General features: G+C 42.3%; 1 protein-coding gene across 6 annotated transcripts in view; it reads right to left on the bottom strand.

Annotated features, from left to right (window-relative positions):
* Nucleotides 1-16,708, bottom strand: part of LOC128887652 (teneurin-a) — a 766,007-nt gene that overhangs the window by 16,396 nt on the left and 732,903 nt on the right. For 5 of the 6 annotated variants that reach the window (XM_054143776.1, XM_054143796.1, XM_054143786.1 and 2 more), the window contains 6 exons: nucleotides 16,152-16,365; nucleotides 11,506-11,770; nucleotides 9,970-10,100; nucleotides 9,127-9,273; nucleotides 7,981-8,188; nucleotides 2,024-2,050 (listed from right to left, as the gene is read on the bottom strand). In XM_054143776.1, coding sequence (XP_053999751.1) covers nucleotides 2,024-2,050; nucleotides 7,981-8,188; nucleotides 9,127-9,273; nucleotides 9,970-10,100; nucleotides 11,506-11,770; nucleotides 16,152-16,365 — 992 coding nt within the window. The remainder of the gene's footprint in view (nucleotides 1-2,023; nucleotides 2,051-7,980; nucleotides 8,189-9,126; nucleotides 9,274-9,969; nucleotides 10,101-11,505; nucleotides 11,771-16,151; nucleotides 16,366-16,708) is intronic. The other variant, XM_054143805.1, reaches the window with a different exon arrangement.

Genomic DNA, 16,708 nt, shown 5'->3' with positions numbered 1-16,708 from the left:
TCTCTCTCTCTCTCTCTCTCTCTCTCTCTCTCTCTCTCTCTCTCTCTCTCTCTGTTTCGTTTCTCTTCTCGCTTTGGTACATCAGATCTTTATCGTGCTTCTTTTCGTATCTCGCGTGTTTCTTTGGCGTCATGGACTCTCCTCTTTCTTCTTCTTTGCAATCTCTCTTGTCTGTTGCTTATTTTCCTCTTTTTTTTCTCTTTAAATTTTCGTTACAATTCCCGCGCGCGAATCGAACAACGCTCGGATCTATCGTACCGACGCGAGCCGAGCAGCAGTCGGATCTGTCGTATCGACGCGAGCCGAACGACGCTCGGATTTGTCATACCGACGCGTAAGCGAGCGAACTTTCGTACCGACGTGGCGATCGGACTGAATCGATTTCTTATAAAGAGGGTTGTTTCTCGTATATTTTTCTTTGGTTTTTTTTTTTTTTTTTTTTTTGTACATGATAAACTTTCGGTGGGTAGATAGCACGGATCGGTTCAAGACAGACACAGGGCATTGGTGTACGGGGTTGATGGCACATTGTAAGACAGGTGATAACAGACGTAGACAAGGGACAAGGAGGGATGGTCCTTTCGGGTCCTTTCATGATCATCATCATTGTCATCAGCTTTCATCGTCATCGTTATCGTGTATAGAAAAGCTTTCTCGGTACGGTTGTTCTCCGATTCTCGTAATTGCATGTATAGCTGAACGGACGTAAAAAAAAAAAAAAAAAATAAATAGATCTAGACGTGGCAAACACGTTTTCGTATTTTTTTTGTCAGTTCATCGATTTGTGTTCTCTCCGTTACACACTCTTTGCGATCTTTCGATTATTACTGTCGTATCGTAATGCTTCGTAACGACGGAAAAGGAAACAGTTGAAGTAAACAAAAGGTTATGGAAACGCAAGAAGTTTTGGACGCAACAAGAGAGGCGCGCGATTAAGTCAGCGTTTCGTGTGAATGCTAGGGACAAGTTCACTAGAGACAAATTCGAGACAATTTGGGGGTTGTACGTACATAAAAGTGCAAGCCTGGCAACACAAAACAACACAAGACCAGGTATATATATTATGTATATATCGTATAGTATATAAATACACGATTCTCAAACATACTAGAGCCATTTTACGGGGATAGACGTAGCTAACTTAGCGCTAAGGGACAAGAAGACAATACATAACAGAAAAATAAATAGAACAGAAGAGAGGAGACGGCGGGGGGTGACAACATACCGACGACATATCACAGATAACACAGAGACAATTCGTACGATTGTAGTTTTTAATGTAGGTGTGAAAGAGGACCGTCTGGCTGCGGTTTCGTTCGAGGCTGGATACTTGCAAACGCGTTTAAACATCTTCTAATGTCGCGGTAATCCCATACACGAAACACGATTCGACTGATTACCGATTAAATCAATTTGTTGGATTACAGTCGAGGCAAACACAAGTTCTGTTTTAGATCATCGCTCGAGGATTGAACTCTATCCGTTTGTCAGATAGCGACGATTCGAAACCCAGCCTTGTTCGCGAGTGCAGCCATCTGGGCCAAGAACGACAGAAACAAATACACAGGTAGACAGGTAAGTACAGGAAGAAAAAGAGAGAGAGAGAGAGAGAGAGCGAGAATGAGTGAGCGAAAGAGAGCGATAGAACGAAACAAAGGGAACAAAATACAGCGATCAAAAATTCAGAATAAAGAGGATCGAGGAAGGATGAGTCGAACAAGCGAGAAGTTTGATCAAATACTGGCGAACTGAATTGGCAACGTAAACGAATTTATGAACAGGCTTTGAACGGGATTAGGCGACAGGGAAGATAATTAAGAGACAGAGAAATGAAACGGAGGTAAGATAGATCATTAAAACGGCAGGCTAAAGGTAATACATACATATATAGATAGATAGATACATATACGGGACATACGAAAAAACATATAAGATGAATGTACGAGCGAAACGAGCAATAGATGGTACTTTTTGTTGTTGTTTGGATAATGAACGATTAGCGAGAGCTTGAGCTGCAACTTACCGCGGTGTAAAGGAACTCCAGAACGTACTACGTGTGGGAAAAAACCAACGAGAAGAAAGGGCGTTACCACGGTCACAGAACCCGCGTGTAGCGGGCAAAAAACGGACGCGCGTACGCAACATCGCGCGAGCAATCGTTTCCCATGATCGATTCCTGTTGCATCTACGTGGATATCGCGTCGATCAGTCAATGTTAAGCAAGGGGAAACGCACGGAACGCGGAGGGTTACCGTCGCGGGAAATCCCCGGAGGTGATTCCCCGCGCAGCCATCGACGCCAGGCGTCGACGGCCTCGGAGCTACCCCGAATGCGTTCTCCGTAACCCCCCAATCTCTCGGACATAGACCCGCGGAATCGAGTGCTCCTCGCAATGTTCTGCACGCCGTTACAGAAACAATAGACGTAGACACACACTAAATCAAGCATACCCATCACACACGCGGTCTTCGCCAGTCACGCCAACATGAACTCAGTCACCCACAGACTCATCCAACATAGAGTGGTATACACGTGACAGACACAAGTTGGAAACTACGCACACACATCACGTATATGATATACATATATATAAGTGTGTGTGTATATATATACATATATGATATAGAGAAAGAAAGATGGCGAGAAAGAGTGAGGGAGAGCTGGGCCTGGTCTCTCCAGTCCAAGTGTCCGATACGTTAACGGGCTACGTATTCGTCGCATTTATTTTCGGGATTCAACGCGTTCGATCTCTGCAAGTCGACGAAACGACGACGTTCGAGGAGATCTCCTCTTTTTATCGACGGTTGGGCCCGACGAGAAGGAGGTGCCCTGGACTGACAATGAGAGGAGATTTCATCGAATCGGCCGCCATGTCGGCACACGATCTCGGGAATATTGATTAAGGTGTCCAAGCGATCCCGATGCCAGCCTGAATTTCTGATTCACGGACCACGGATACTTGTATTCCGCGTGTCCAGCCTGGGATTCCATTCTGGATGGACGTTTTCGTCTCGACCCGGCCTCGAGATAAGAATTCTCGTCGCGAACGGTCCATCGGTTCGATGTTTTCGTTCTCGTGTTGGATTTCACTTCACGATTCATCTTGTAACTTTGAAATTTACTTTGACTCTACGTTAACGATCGAAATGTCTCGGAATTGAGGGTTAAATTAAAAAATTCAAGAGTAAGAATATATACTGTTCCTTTCCTTGAGATCAATAGTTTGAAGGAAAAACGAAATCGATCCAACGATATTTAAATGTTATTGCTTCACGCCGTTTACACGTCTTCTTGTAAGTCAGATCGAGCTCAATTGGCCGTTCAAGCCCACTCACTCAACTGTGAATGACGCTAGGGACTACTATTTGAAGATCAACTTGGCTTTTTAAATGAAACGATCTACAGGATATCCCAAAACTCCTGTAAGAACCGAAAATGGGGTTGACACGATTCTGAACAACAATTTCCGTTATAAAAATGTTGGCGAGGGCTTTATTTTTGAATTATTAACGAAAAACACCGACCAATCGCTGTGGTCGACCGGACGCTGTGATTGGTCGGTGTTCTTCGTAAATAATTCAAAAATGAAACTCGTACTGACATTTTTGTAAAGGAAATTATTGTTCAGAATCCAATATAATATTCAGACATCCTGTATATCTGATGAGCCGACAGATTAATGAATTCTTAATATACAAGTATCAATGCATCCCTCAAAACTATGTAACCTTTGCGCACAACAAATTAACCACCTTAGGTTAGCAAAAATAGTTTAAAGCAAAGAATCAGTACTTTTGAAGAGGTTATCCATTATTAGCCCTTGCAAACCATATTTGACGACAGTGGCAGGCAAAGCTCCATCGAGGGAGTAACCTTGGGCGGCCAATTGAGCCCGATCGGACTTTTTAGCCACTCTGTTCACTCTGTTGCGTACATAGGCCGACGGTTCTCCCTAAAAACGAGGCTGTATTCCGTTGCAGACGATCGAAGGCGAGGAAGAAGCGTCTTCAAGACGGTGGCAAGGGTGCTCGGAAACGGTGATCAATACCATCGTGCGACACGCAGCGAAACAACGGACACACACCAGAGGCAAACAAACTTTTATCCCGCTCTCTCGACGTCTCTTTCTCAGACACATACGGAACTGTCGTATATATATGCACAAAAACGTGACACGCGGAGACGAACTCCTACGAGGACGCGCGCGCAAGAGCAAAGGAACCATTAGTAGCACGAGACATTTCAAACTTGTGTCTACCATTTCTAGAAATTATTTTATTCGAGCCATCGAGTCGCGGCATCGTCGATTATTTATTTTCTTTCTCCAAGTTTGACGCTCAAAGAATAATCGCTCGATTTGTGTTTCAGATCAGTGTTTCCAGCCTGACGACGCCGAGATTCGAGCACCCTCGTGCGCTTTATCTATGAATCTCCCTTCTTTTTGGTTAAACTGCTTAAACGAATGGCCGAAACAACTGTGGTGATTCACATGAATTTTGGAGAAGCGACACATTTTTGGTCTTTTCGTTAACCGAAAAAAAAAAATATCTTTTTATGTTTTTTTGCTATCGCGTAACAGTTCAGATGGTTGAAGGTAGCTTGGTATTTTGCGCGCGCAGTTCGTGACAAAAACGACAATACCGGTGCCTGGAACACGTAAAACTTCACGCGTTTGGCGAGAACGTTATTTAACCGATCGATCAAGATACGGAAAAAGAGTCTCTCGGGTATCTTTTCTCTGTGTGCAGACTTTTTCTATTCTCGTTTCATGAATTTCTCTATTTTTTTTTTATATCTGTTTTCTTTTTTGTTGTTGTTGTTGTTTCGATTACGTTTTTTTTTTTCAAGTTGTTCAGTCTGTACGTAGAACGGAGCCTCTTACGGTCTTCGGCTGTGGGGTGAATGGTGATCTGGCGGTGGCAGGGGTACACACAGAGGATAAACACTAGACAAAATACACGAATCCCCCGAAATGCGCTCGCCAGCCGCGTGGGCCCACGGCGTCCTGAGCAAATCTTCATCAGTGTTGAACAAAGGGCGCTGACCGTGCGAGTTTCCTTTCCAAAACTTCGAAATCTAATTGAGATTCACTTTAGCCGAGATAATCGTGAAAGGTGCTCGAAATCTTTCTGCTCCATCGCGATAAACAAAGGACTATTCGTTGAAAGTCAATGATATTTCCTTTTTTTCTCGTCTTCTCAGGTGAAAATTCTGAAGGAAAGGATAGTATCAAGTCCCGTAGCGATATAGCGGGCCTAAGTGCAACGATTTTTGTATTAAGTACCATTATTGATTCAGTAATCGAGTGGAAACGCTATCAAAAGATATTAAATTTACTTCGATTGCTGATAGAAGGAACGTGGAAAACTTCTAGATCGAATATTGCAAGGTACTCGAGACACTATCGAGTGGGACAACCTTGAGGATACAAGCTGTCTGGCAGCACCTATTACAGGGTTTTATAAGCTCCGAACACCTGCTGTCTGAGGTGTGCTCAGCACTTTGGGAGCCCTTGTATGTCTTAGCAAATATGCACATCTTCATATCGGAGTTGAACACTCGGTATACGAAGGATTAAATTGATAGAAAGTATACTCAGAGCCACTCCCTGTATAACTGAACTAAAATTCTTGCTCTTTAAGGGAGGGCGACGAGGCCAAAACTAGCTACCAGTAGTTATTGAGACAAAATATTGAAACTTTGTACTTTTATATAGTTATTGACGCTGGCTGCAATGGTGTAAAAAAACAATTATTGAAAAAGAAATTGTATCGAAGAATTCGTACGCTCGTTTGTTCGTTATTGTTCATGTCTTTATGGTATAATAACTAGTGTATATAAATATAGTATGGTATAATAATCAAATAAATTAATACAACAATTTACTCAATGCCCACTACTCTACTCCATTTTATCTGCAATTTACAACTATTTCTTCTCATAAATTACGTATAGACTTAGTGTCATAATGTCATGTCATAATGTCATGAGCACAACATTACAAAATGTAGCTATCGGGGTAAGTTTTTTTTTAAATACTCCTTAAAAAATAACGAACGAACAAGCGTACGGATTTTTCTATCTGACTTCTTTTTCAACAATTCTTTTTTCAAAAATGCGAAGAAAAATTGTGGAAACATTTCTTTGTTTACACCATTGAATTCAGCTTCGGAAACTATGTAAAAGTACAAAGTTTCAATATTTCAAGACCGAAAAGAAACATTTGAACAAAGGAATTAAGTTTGTAGGAATTAATTTTCACGGGAGAACTTCATTTATTTCGTTTTGGAGCTGTTTCGCTTAACACTAACTATCCTTCCCTCGATTAGAAATTTTGAAAAGCAGTGATCTACTATCAAAAATGATTCCCCTCGGAGTTTACAGCTAGTTCACGATTGGTCAGACATGCTTGTTTGGAACGCAAGCAATTAATATCGTCGAGCACAGGTCAGGAGGCTCCTTTGATCGCCATTGCTCCCGAGATGATCACTGACGCGTTTGGCATTCGGGGGAGGGAGGGGGTGAAACACGAGGAATAGGACGGTCAGAGGGGTTTCGGCAGGGGTAGTCACCCACCGGGTGTGTGTGGGGGGGGGCTCTCTTGATAATTCAGCTGTCACGGATACACACCGAATTGCTTTGGTGCAACGGTATTTAATCTCGTTTAATCTCATTTCTTTCCATGCTTTTTTTATTTTTCTCTCGTTTATTTCATTTACTTTTTCGTTACTTATATTTTTTATTTTTTCGCAATCAATTGCTGCTCACGATGGGGAAAACGTGAATATCGGATTTCGCGCGTCACGGATCACTCTCGTGGCCGTGTTGGGGATTCCAATATCTTACTACCGCCCACCGACGAAATGGAAAAATAAAAATGAAAATCCTTATTCGTTTTCGGTTCCTGTGCCACGAATTCGAGCGACGCGACGACGAGGTTTCGTTGCGACGTACCGACGGTGCGCAATTTTTCTGATGCATAATCTCTCACTCGCGATAGTTTCCGCCAAAATCTTGGAACGTTGGTAAAGCGACGCGAAAGCAGGCGTATTTGGGGAATTTCTCGTTAATAGAAAAAGAAAGAAACTAATATTCTCTTTTGTTCTTGTATTTTGCCCCATCGTGAAGCTTCGTCGGGAAATGAAACGCGCAAACTGTTCAATGAAATCATTACGACCGTGCGCGCGTAATCCTCGTCTGCGTTTTGAAAAAGAAGCTGACTATTGTCGTGTACAATGGTCTCCTCTTGTCTTCGTGAACGCATACTGCACAATTTCGAGCTTTCCATCGACGGGCGTGCCGTGACGACGAACATAAAAAATGTTCTCTAATGAAATCAATGATTTGCGCAGTTCTCGTGGATGATAATAAAACGAGGAAAGTAACCGGCACGGTTTCACGCGGTTTGAAATTGTAAAAGGCCAAACTATGACACGCAGCTATCGCTATACTTCGATTTCTTTCGTTGAACGTTACATGTATCGGCTTATCGTCGATCGAGCCAGTCGTTGTTTTCATCTATTCAAAGATGTTGATTATTCAGGCTGAGACGTGGAAATCATCAAAACGCAAGAACTTCTTTGGTGACTCGGATTTGGGGAGATTTGAATATTTTTAAATTAAATACATTCATAGAAATTCGTAGCATTTTTAAACAAGGCTAGGAAAAGCACCCCCTTCCGAAGAATCAATTATTAATTAATGAATCAGGAATTCATCATTTATGTCTCCTGCGTCTCTTTCAAACGCCTTAACCCATCTGGATTAAATTCTATTCCAATTTCCATTCGTTTCAATTAAATTTCTAAATATCACATTATTCAAATCCAAGACTTTTAAGAAGTTTGTGAAAAAACTGAGAGCGCAACGACTTGCTCAATCGCCTAGAATATTATTCTCTCACATGTCGTAAAAATAAGGAACTAAGCGTTCTATATTATAATCACGGTAAACCGAGTAAATAGAAGTGATCGATCTTACCTTTCGGTGTACTCGTTCATATGAGCGTAGCTTTGTACGCTGTTCTCCTCGACGAGGAATTTCACGCGTTGATAAAAGGACGCGGTGACGCTGGGCGGTTGTTTGCGAAGAAGAACGTCCACGGGATTATTACTAGTAAGGCACATGATATGGTCTGCGCAAGTTTTGTGCGAGCAACACTCGCTGTCAGAACAGTCCATCATGCCATCTGAGGAACATTACTTCTTAGAATACGTATCGACAGCCTCGACACCTTGCTATAACGTCGTTCATGCTTATGGTCGTGGCGTACTTTCGCTATAATAAGAGCAAGGAGCGCCCCGGATGGTCTCTTTTTCTCGATGGAAAGTGGAGACATAGTTTATCGAACAGAGATGGGCAAAATTCTTGTCTAGATAAAGATGTACGAAGTGGAAACAGCACATTTTAATCAGACATTGGTAAAGTTTTATTCAAATAACAGAAAACGAATGAAACTTGCAGAAAAATTGTAACGATGGAACGATTAGAATTTTATTTTAACGATAAATGAGTAACACGTGTTTATCTTTGATTCGTTATTTCCCACATTTAGATCTGGATCAGAATTTTACTTGTCTCTGTAACGTTTTCCATCATACTGGGTAATTCTGCAACGTACAGTATGCATCACCCAGTATGAATCACCCTGTACACAGTTTAGACATTAAAACGAATGTGTGCTCCGAAATTGTGATCTCTAAAAAGCAACAACTTTACGACTGCAGCTCCCAGCGCTGTCTAAGTAGAATAAAGCTGTTTTGGTCAGACACGTAGAGCGTCCCAAAGTAAGTTCTGGTTGAAACAGTAAAATTACTTTAAGCGGGTATCTTTAAACATAATTTCTTCTTTAAATCCATTAAAATAAATTAAGTCACAGGATGACTTCCCGAAAAAATACAAGAATATTACTTTTACCTTATCAAATTTTCCACGAAAGAGAAAGAAAGAAAATATTCCTTATACCGTTCTGTCATAAAATTAATAATTTGGGTATCGTAAAATTGCGCTTACTCAAAGACACTCTTTAAATTACAAAATGTTGAAGTCAGCCACATAGTGGCTCGACTACTAAACAGGAGAATGTGTAGGTGGCTTCGCGCCCCTTAAAACGCGCCGGATACTCACCTTGATCGTTATCAATGAAATCATCGCACTCCATTTCGAGACGTATGCTACAATCTCTACCAGCCCAGCCAGTCGAGCACTCGCAACTATACTCGCCGTCCTGCAGAGTGCACAGTCCGTGGCGGCTGCAACCGTTCTCGCATCCAGCTATCAAGAAATCAGAGCAAATACTTTAATCCACGGTGTCGTCGGACGATTAAAGCTAATTGGAAATCGATGTTCCTTTCGTTCCAGTCGGTTGAACGGAACACCGGTTGTTTCGGGGGAGAAAAATCTATTACGCGAAAGTAAAACGAATGTGTACCTGTATGCACGCATGGAACAGTAAACCATAGTAGTAATTTGGCAAATATTGACTTTCTAGAATTTTATCGAACGAAAATTTAACCCTTTGTACTCCAGAGGTAACTCTCCGTCACCGCTAGGTTTTTTTTAGGTTTAATTTCTTTGGAACTCGAAGTGCCAATAAAATGATTGTCTTTGAGGCAAAGGTGACCTGATTCTCAAATCTCAGATTAGAGATCTCATTTTCGAAGTCAATATAATCTTAGCATTCGTGGCAATAGAGTGCTGAGAAAGCATCAAGCTTTCTGGTAGACACCAGAAAAAAAGGTTTCGGGAGCAAAGGGTTAATATATAGGCGGCTAGTGTACAAATTATCAAGGGTGGATACTCGAAGCTTCGTTTAGACCTCATCAGTGTGAAGGACGCTTCCTCTTAGGCCACTTTTTGCAGAGTTCGATACACTCTGAGTTCAATACATCGCCAGGTTCGATACACGTAACCCTAAATTTAAAAGCGAGTTTGTCGAAACGAGAACGCAGTCGCGAACGATTTACTTACGCAGGGTGCAGTGTCTTCCGTTCCACCCTTGGCTGCAGACGCATGTACCATTCTTGCATTGGCCATGCTCAGCGCAACGAGGATCGCAGGGCTTCTGATCGCACTTGGTCCCCGTCCAGTCGTCGTTGCACCTGAAAGACGAGGTCCGCGAATTAATTGCATTCCTCCCACCCGCTTTTCTTTCCTCCTCCTACGCATTCTTCGGCCTCGAAAGTCGTGAAACTTCGATTGGCCCGACAACGCGACAGAGATTCCTTAAAAAGGGAAAAAGAAAGAGAGAAAAAGGGACAAGCCTCTCTCGGTGTCAGGAAGCTTTATCGTCGAATGTAAAATTGATTCCCTCTGCCTCCGAGCCCTCGCCAGAGAAGAAGAGGGACGCGAGTTCGAGTTAGGGGTTCAGTTTCGAAGTTGCCCGCCCGCTGAGAAAAGTTTTTGCACTTAGAGGCTCTTTCACGGCGGCTGCCGGCCGATGGAACAAGAGGGAAGACGAGGAGGCGTCAGCTTTAGAATATGAGAAAGGAGATCCTCTTTCGCGTCCTTGATTCTGACAAAGGGATGGTAGGAAGGGACGACGACAGTCCTTCGAGTCGTGATAAGTTGGCCCCACCGTCCCTTCCTCTCTACCTAAGACAGAGCCTTTTTCTCGCAATTTTTCACCTTCTTAGTACGCTCTTCTTAGTGCCTCTGATCTCGCCAGCAATTTAGCCATTTTTAGCGCATTCTTTCCCCTCGTCCACCACCCCTTCTCGCGAATCTGTCGCGTCACTATCTTTTGGGGGAGAAGAACTCGATGTCGACTATTGCTGGATGTGGCTTCCTTTTTTTTTTTAAGCATCTCGAGGAATTGTTCTAAGGATACCTTGACTTTAAGTTGTTGGATAACAGAAGGTGGTGGTGGTAACGGTATCACTGATCGTCAAGGTTTGTTTCTCTGGAGCAGTCGTGTTCCAAATGTATTGTACATCATACTGGTCACTCTTTCTAAGTCTACGTTCCAGTAGTCTTTCTCTTTGAACATTCAAGTACTTCGAAGCCTCCTACGAGGTCCCTCTGCCTTAAATGAAGTGTAATTACCACGATTTTCAGTCCCATTATAGATACTATCATTTTTGTTAATATTTTGAAAATACTACAAAAAAACCTTACAAAAACCGAATGTCCACTTCAATCAGACACCGAGGGAGACCAAATCGAAACGTTACTATTTCAAGCAACAGTGGTGGCGAGTAATCCTGATGCTCTTAAGCTGAAGCCATTCGTCTCAACCCCCCTCATAAATCATGGTCCAATTTTTTCGCGTGTGCTAAATCGTAGCTCGGATGAATTCTTTCGATCCAACCGAGACCAGGGAGAGGGGTTGAAGAGCGAGAGCCAGAGGACGCATCCCTCTTCTCATTCAATTCGTATCCAGGTAACCCAATTCACGATTCCTGTTTGAACGGCCACGAAGGGCCCATAAAGGACGGTGATACAAAGGACATGGATATATATATATATATGTGTGTGTGTCTGTGTGTGTATACAACGTGTACTGACTTGCAGAGACCCTGTTCGCAGGTTCCATGAGGTCCACAGTCGAGGCCACAGCTAGGCTGGGAGCAATCCACGCCGGTCCAATGGCCCTCGCAGACACAGGTAGCGGACTCCAGGTCGTACGTGCCGTGATCGGAGCAACGTGGCAGACACTGGTACACCTGCTGGTCCACCTGGTTACACTTGTCGCCTTGCCAGCCAGCCTTGCAGTAACATTTGCCAGATACGCAGGCGCCGTGGCCGCTGCAGTTCGGGTCGGGACAATCCACTGAAAAGTGAAGCAATTGTTTTTGTTAAGAAGAATCGAAATGGGCAGTGTAAGAAGGTAGTGAAACAGGAGTCCCTCGAGAGGTGATGTTTCCTGTATCGGGTTAGTGTTGGGCATAATCGTAATCATAATTACGCTTACGATTGTAATCAAATGTTTTCGAGTTGTGATTACGATTGTAATTATAATCGTATTCGCAAATTTTTCTGCGATTACGATCGTATTTTCAGGTGTTTTCAGACATAGAAATTTATTGCCTCAATACCGACTTCAGATTTGCGTTCCTCACCTCCCTCCCCCAACATCTAGAAAACCATGCTTCCGTAAAAATTAAAAATTTTTAAATGTTACCCTATCTAGGCCTAGCCTATCGGCATGAATATTATTTTAACTGAAAATTTTTAATTTTCAATTTTGACGGAAGCATGGTTTTCTAGATTTTTGGGGGGTGAGGAACGGAAATCTGAAGTCGGTTTTTAGGTTTAAAATTTCTATGTCTGAAAACACCTGAAAATACGATCGTAATCGCAATCACCACTCGAAAACACTGGTTCAAACATTTTTCCAATGTTTATGTCCACGATTCTTATAGTGTTTGAGGAGTAATGCTGCTGAGGAGTAATGAAGTTGTAAACTACGTAAATGTTCGGATTGGGAAGTGTCCCTCACAGATCTCAGTATCTATGCATAGTTTGGGGCCAATACAGTCTATCAAAAACTGCGTGCGACCACTTAGTTGACCATACCATTGACGATGTGTGCTGAAGATTGAACAGAGTATGATGAGACGCGAAGTTTTGAATACCCTGTATCGATCCAGCCAATTGAGGCGCACAGGTCGACTGTAGATGTTTCCCAATTGAGACGCCTAGGCTGCCTATAGAGGTTTCCTTATTCTAATAAACGTGAGTGATGATCGACGCGATCAATTATACGGTTAATGGATTAGCGACGTACAGCTTCTGATATACTGTAGTACTGCAGCCAATTGAGACAGTTGTGCTACATACAAGCAAATCCCAATGTAGACACCTCTGTTATATATAGAGGATTCCTAATCCTAGTACACATGTCTCGCGATCGACATATTAAATCGTGCTAACTGTGTCGATTAAGTGAGTTAACTTTCCCCCATATGCAATTCTTCACGTACTGTAGCGATCTATGTAATCTGTAGCGATCTACTATGAGCGTCCCAATCCAGACCCTCAAGTTGTTTATACACGTTTCCAAAGTCTAACGTGATCGATGGATGACGCGATCAATCATACTGTTAATGGAATCACGAGGCACAGATTTGCTATGCCCCTTCAACCAATTGGAATACCTAAATTGTCTATAGACGTTTCTCGATTGAGACACTCGCAAGGATTACCTTTAATCATACTCAATGGGTGTGTTGATATTTAATTTTAACCAGTCGGCTGTGTTGGATATACTGAGTATACTCGTTATGGAGAAGTGGTAGTATTTTGTGTCACGACGTCACGACGTGTATACTCGTCATGCGTAAAATTTGGTTTACTTTTTCGTTTAATATACATATATGTATAAGACAAAATGATAATGTTTGGGATTTTCCGGAAATTAGACCAAAGTAGTTCCATTTAAAAAACGAAACTTCACCGACATATCTTTTAAATTAATAACATAAAGAAAATTTCCTTTACGCCACAATACAGATCCCATTTTATTCTGCAATTTACCTGTGAACACTTTTTTCGTAGGTTTCATTGGTTATCTACTATAGCTAGACTGTAAGTGAAAATATGAGAAAATGTACGAGAATGTGCGTAAATGCAAAGATGCATGAAGTATCGACAATAAAATGTATGTTACACTGTTTACAAAATGACACATACTTTCACTCAAATCTCAATTCTCTGAATCTGTAGCAATCTGTACAATTATCGCCAAAGAATGATCGCCTTTTTCGAAATTAAAATTCAAGTACTAGAGAATATTCCAATATTCAACTTTGAAACGTTTTAAATGGGAAATGTATTAGTAATCCCTCCAGGCTCTTACTTGCAACTCATCTAATCTAAAATTTCCCAGACAATTCGTTCGGAAGATCCTGGCGACCACGCAGATAAAATGTGCGCTGATTTAGATTTTATCGAATCTTTTGAATTGTTGGTCATACTCTGACCAACCATCCTTTCAGTGCTATTACAAATTAAAGTACCGGAAAGAATTATTATCCTCAGATCAATTCGATCGCATTCGATTAACGGAATCCTCTGTTGCAAGGAACGAAGGCAAGAGGAGGATCCAAGAGGATCGGCTCTTACGGTTGTTTTCGAGGCGTCTCGGAAGGAGGTCGTCTAGGTGGGCGGTGATTGCGCCCTGGGCGCCGACGAATGGGCCAACTTTTTAAATTATGGCATCGGAACAATTGCATTATTCCCGCGGATCCCAGCTGCCCCGGGGAAATTATGAAACTTAATTCCAAAGCGTCCCGGCGATGCGTTGCGTGGTGCCATTCGCGTCGCGCCGCGCGGGAACGGTTATGTGTATACAGCCGGGGACGTTCGTTGGCCTGAGATGAGGGAAATTCCTCGTGGATTCTTTGCCGCGTTACGTATGCGTCGCGTACGTCGAACGGGATCACCAATTCCCTCGTTTTTATTAGAGCCGCGAGCTTCATTGATCTGCGAGCAGAATTTTCACAGGGTCACAGGGTAAATCGACTCTCAGAGAGGGTTTCCAAGAGTATCGCTTGGATTCTCGCAGTCGATACCAGTTTAACTTACGGTGCATTTGACTAATCTACGAATGGCTCCTTAGTTAACCCCTTGAGTACCAAAGGCAATTTTCATACATACCCGAGAAATGCCAGGCAATTTTAAGCAAAGATGCATGATTGTGAACAAAAATGCATATTTCGGTCAAGTTTATTTCAAAGTTCATGAAATGTTTACGGAATGTTAGAAACATGACGGATTTCCTTTTTTTACTAAAGAAATAAAAATAAAACTTTATAGGTTTAACAAGAGATAAAAGACGGTAAGTGTAAGTAGTGTTATAACAAATGTTATTTGTTTCGCGCTATAAAATAAACGAAACGAAACATCAAGGATGAGATGGCTAACCTGACACGTCTTTTAATGCCTACAGTCTCTCTTTAACAGCCCTCGAAAAGGACCTAACGTGTCCTCAGCGGCAGTCTCGGTCAACTTACGCCGTCTCGTTCTCAGAAAAATGAAAGAAGAGAACACGCTACGACGGAACCGTGAGGTTGTCAGAGACAAAGCGTTGCGCGCTTCCCGCGAATAATTTCGCCATTCGTTCCAGACGTTATTTTTCTACGGCGGTAAAGTGGACTGGGCAGAGTCGAAGTTCTAATGTTGATCTATTCGAGTATTTGCTTCCTGTGAACGGTACTTCTTGTAGACATAATTGTATTCTAAATTGCATCAGGCGGGAACACGTTTTTATATAAAGGATCTAGAGAGGTTCTGCGACATCTCGACAGAAACATCAAGTATTTTTAAAGGGAAACTGGGAGAAGTTCCTTGGGTGCATGATTGTCGAAATAGGGTCGAAACCTTCGATGGGAATTATCGTGAATGACAGACTGACCAAGAATGAATTACAGTTGTCTAAACACGGTGCTCTAAGCTCTAATCTCTTTCGAGGAAAACATAGACATTGTCCTTCGCAGTTCTAGTGCGCAGTTCCAGATCGGACCCTCGATCACGTTTGATAGCCAATTAAAACAAAAAATTTACACTAAAAAATAAAGGAAGATTGATTTACGTCTCTTTCATAATGGACGATTCGTGTCTTGAATCTCTACGGGTATAGCGTTGGCAGGGCGCACGCTTGAATTATGGTGGAAATTAATGGCGCCGTGACAAATATGAAGAAACAACATCCGACGCAGAAATAGACTCAGGGGTAAACGTTCACCGCGAGCCACGTTTCCGTTGGTCATTTTTAACAGTTAAATTATTGCTCGACGTCGCGTTGCTCTTTGAACACAATGTCCCGGTTAATGAACTCAAGCTGGCATCATCCGCATTTCAAATTCTGCGTTTCCGTGACACCGTATCGTTTCCTGCGTTCCATTCATTTTTCAGCCAGCTTGTTTCTTTCTCGTCGTGAGACGGAACTAATCTGAGGGACAGGAATAACTGGCAGGACGTAATGACACGCGATGGTGTGACTTCCTGTGTAAATGTAGCAAGCTGAAAATTATTCCACTACAGCTATTATTTTATGTGTTTCGAACATTAGATATTCAGAGTGGGTTGGTATGTCGTATGTTGGTTTATAGGTCTGATAGAGACAATGTATACATATTTAAAATGGCATGGTAAATATTAGAATTGACCTGACAATCGTAAATAATATATATGAGAAATTTTAGACTTACGTTTGTCGCAAAAGTCGCCTTTCCATCCAGGATTGCAAACACAGGATCCCCTGACGCACTGTCCGTGCTGATTGCAATCAGGAACTTGGCAGTCGCCTAATGGTATGTCGCATTCGGCACCTTTCCAGCCGTCTTCGCAATGGCACATACCCCCGCCGTATTGCCCATGCGACGAGCAAAGCACTGGACACACACTCTTACTGCAATCGGCTCCCTGAAATTTTTAGCAATTTCTCAAACTGAAAAACACCGAATTTAAGGACTCCAAATTCAAAGACATGAAATTTAAATACACAAAACTCGGAGGTGTCTGATTTAAGTACCATAAACTCAAAGTCATCGAATTCAAACACTCCGAACTCATAGACCTCGAAGTCAAAGGCTTCGACCTTAAAGACACTGAATTTAAATACCCTAAATTCAAAGATCTTGAACTCAAAGGCGCCGAATTTAAATCCCCCAAACTCAAAGGCACTAAATTTAAGCACCCCAAACTCAACGATCTCAAACTCTAAAGCACCGAATTTAAATACTCCAAACTCAAAGGTGCCGAATTT

Source organism: Hylaeus anthracinus, unplaced genomic scaffold (assembly GCF_026225885.1).
Source record: "Hylaeus anthracinus isolate JK02 unplaced genomic scaffold, UHH_iyHylAnth1.0_haploid 0, whole genome shotgun sequence".
Taxonomy (NCBI): domain Eukaryota; kingdom Metazoa; phylum Arthropoda; class Insecta; order Hymenoptera; family Colletidae; genus Hylaeus; species Hylaeus anthracinus.
This window is presented reverse-complemented; position numbering and strand designations above follow the sequence as displayed.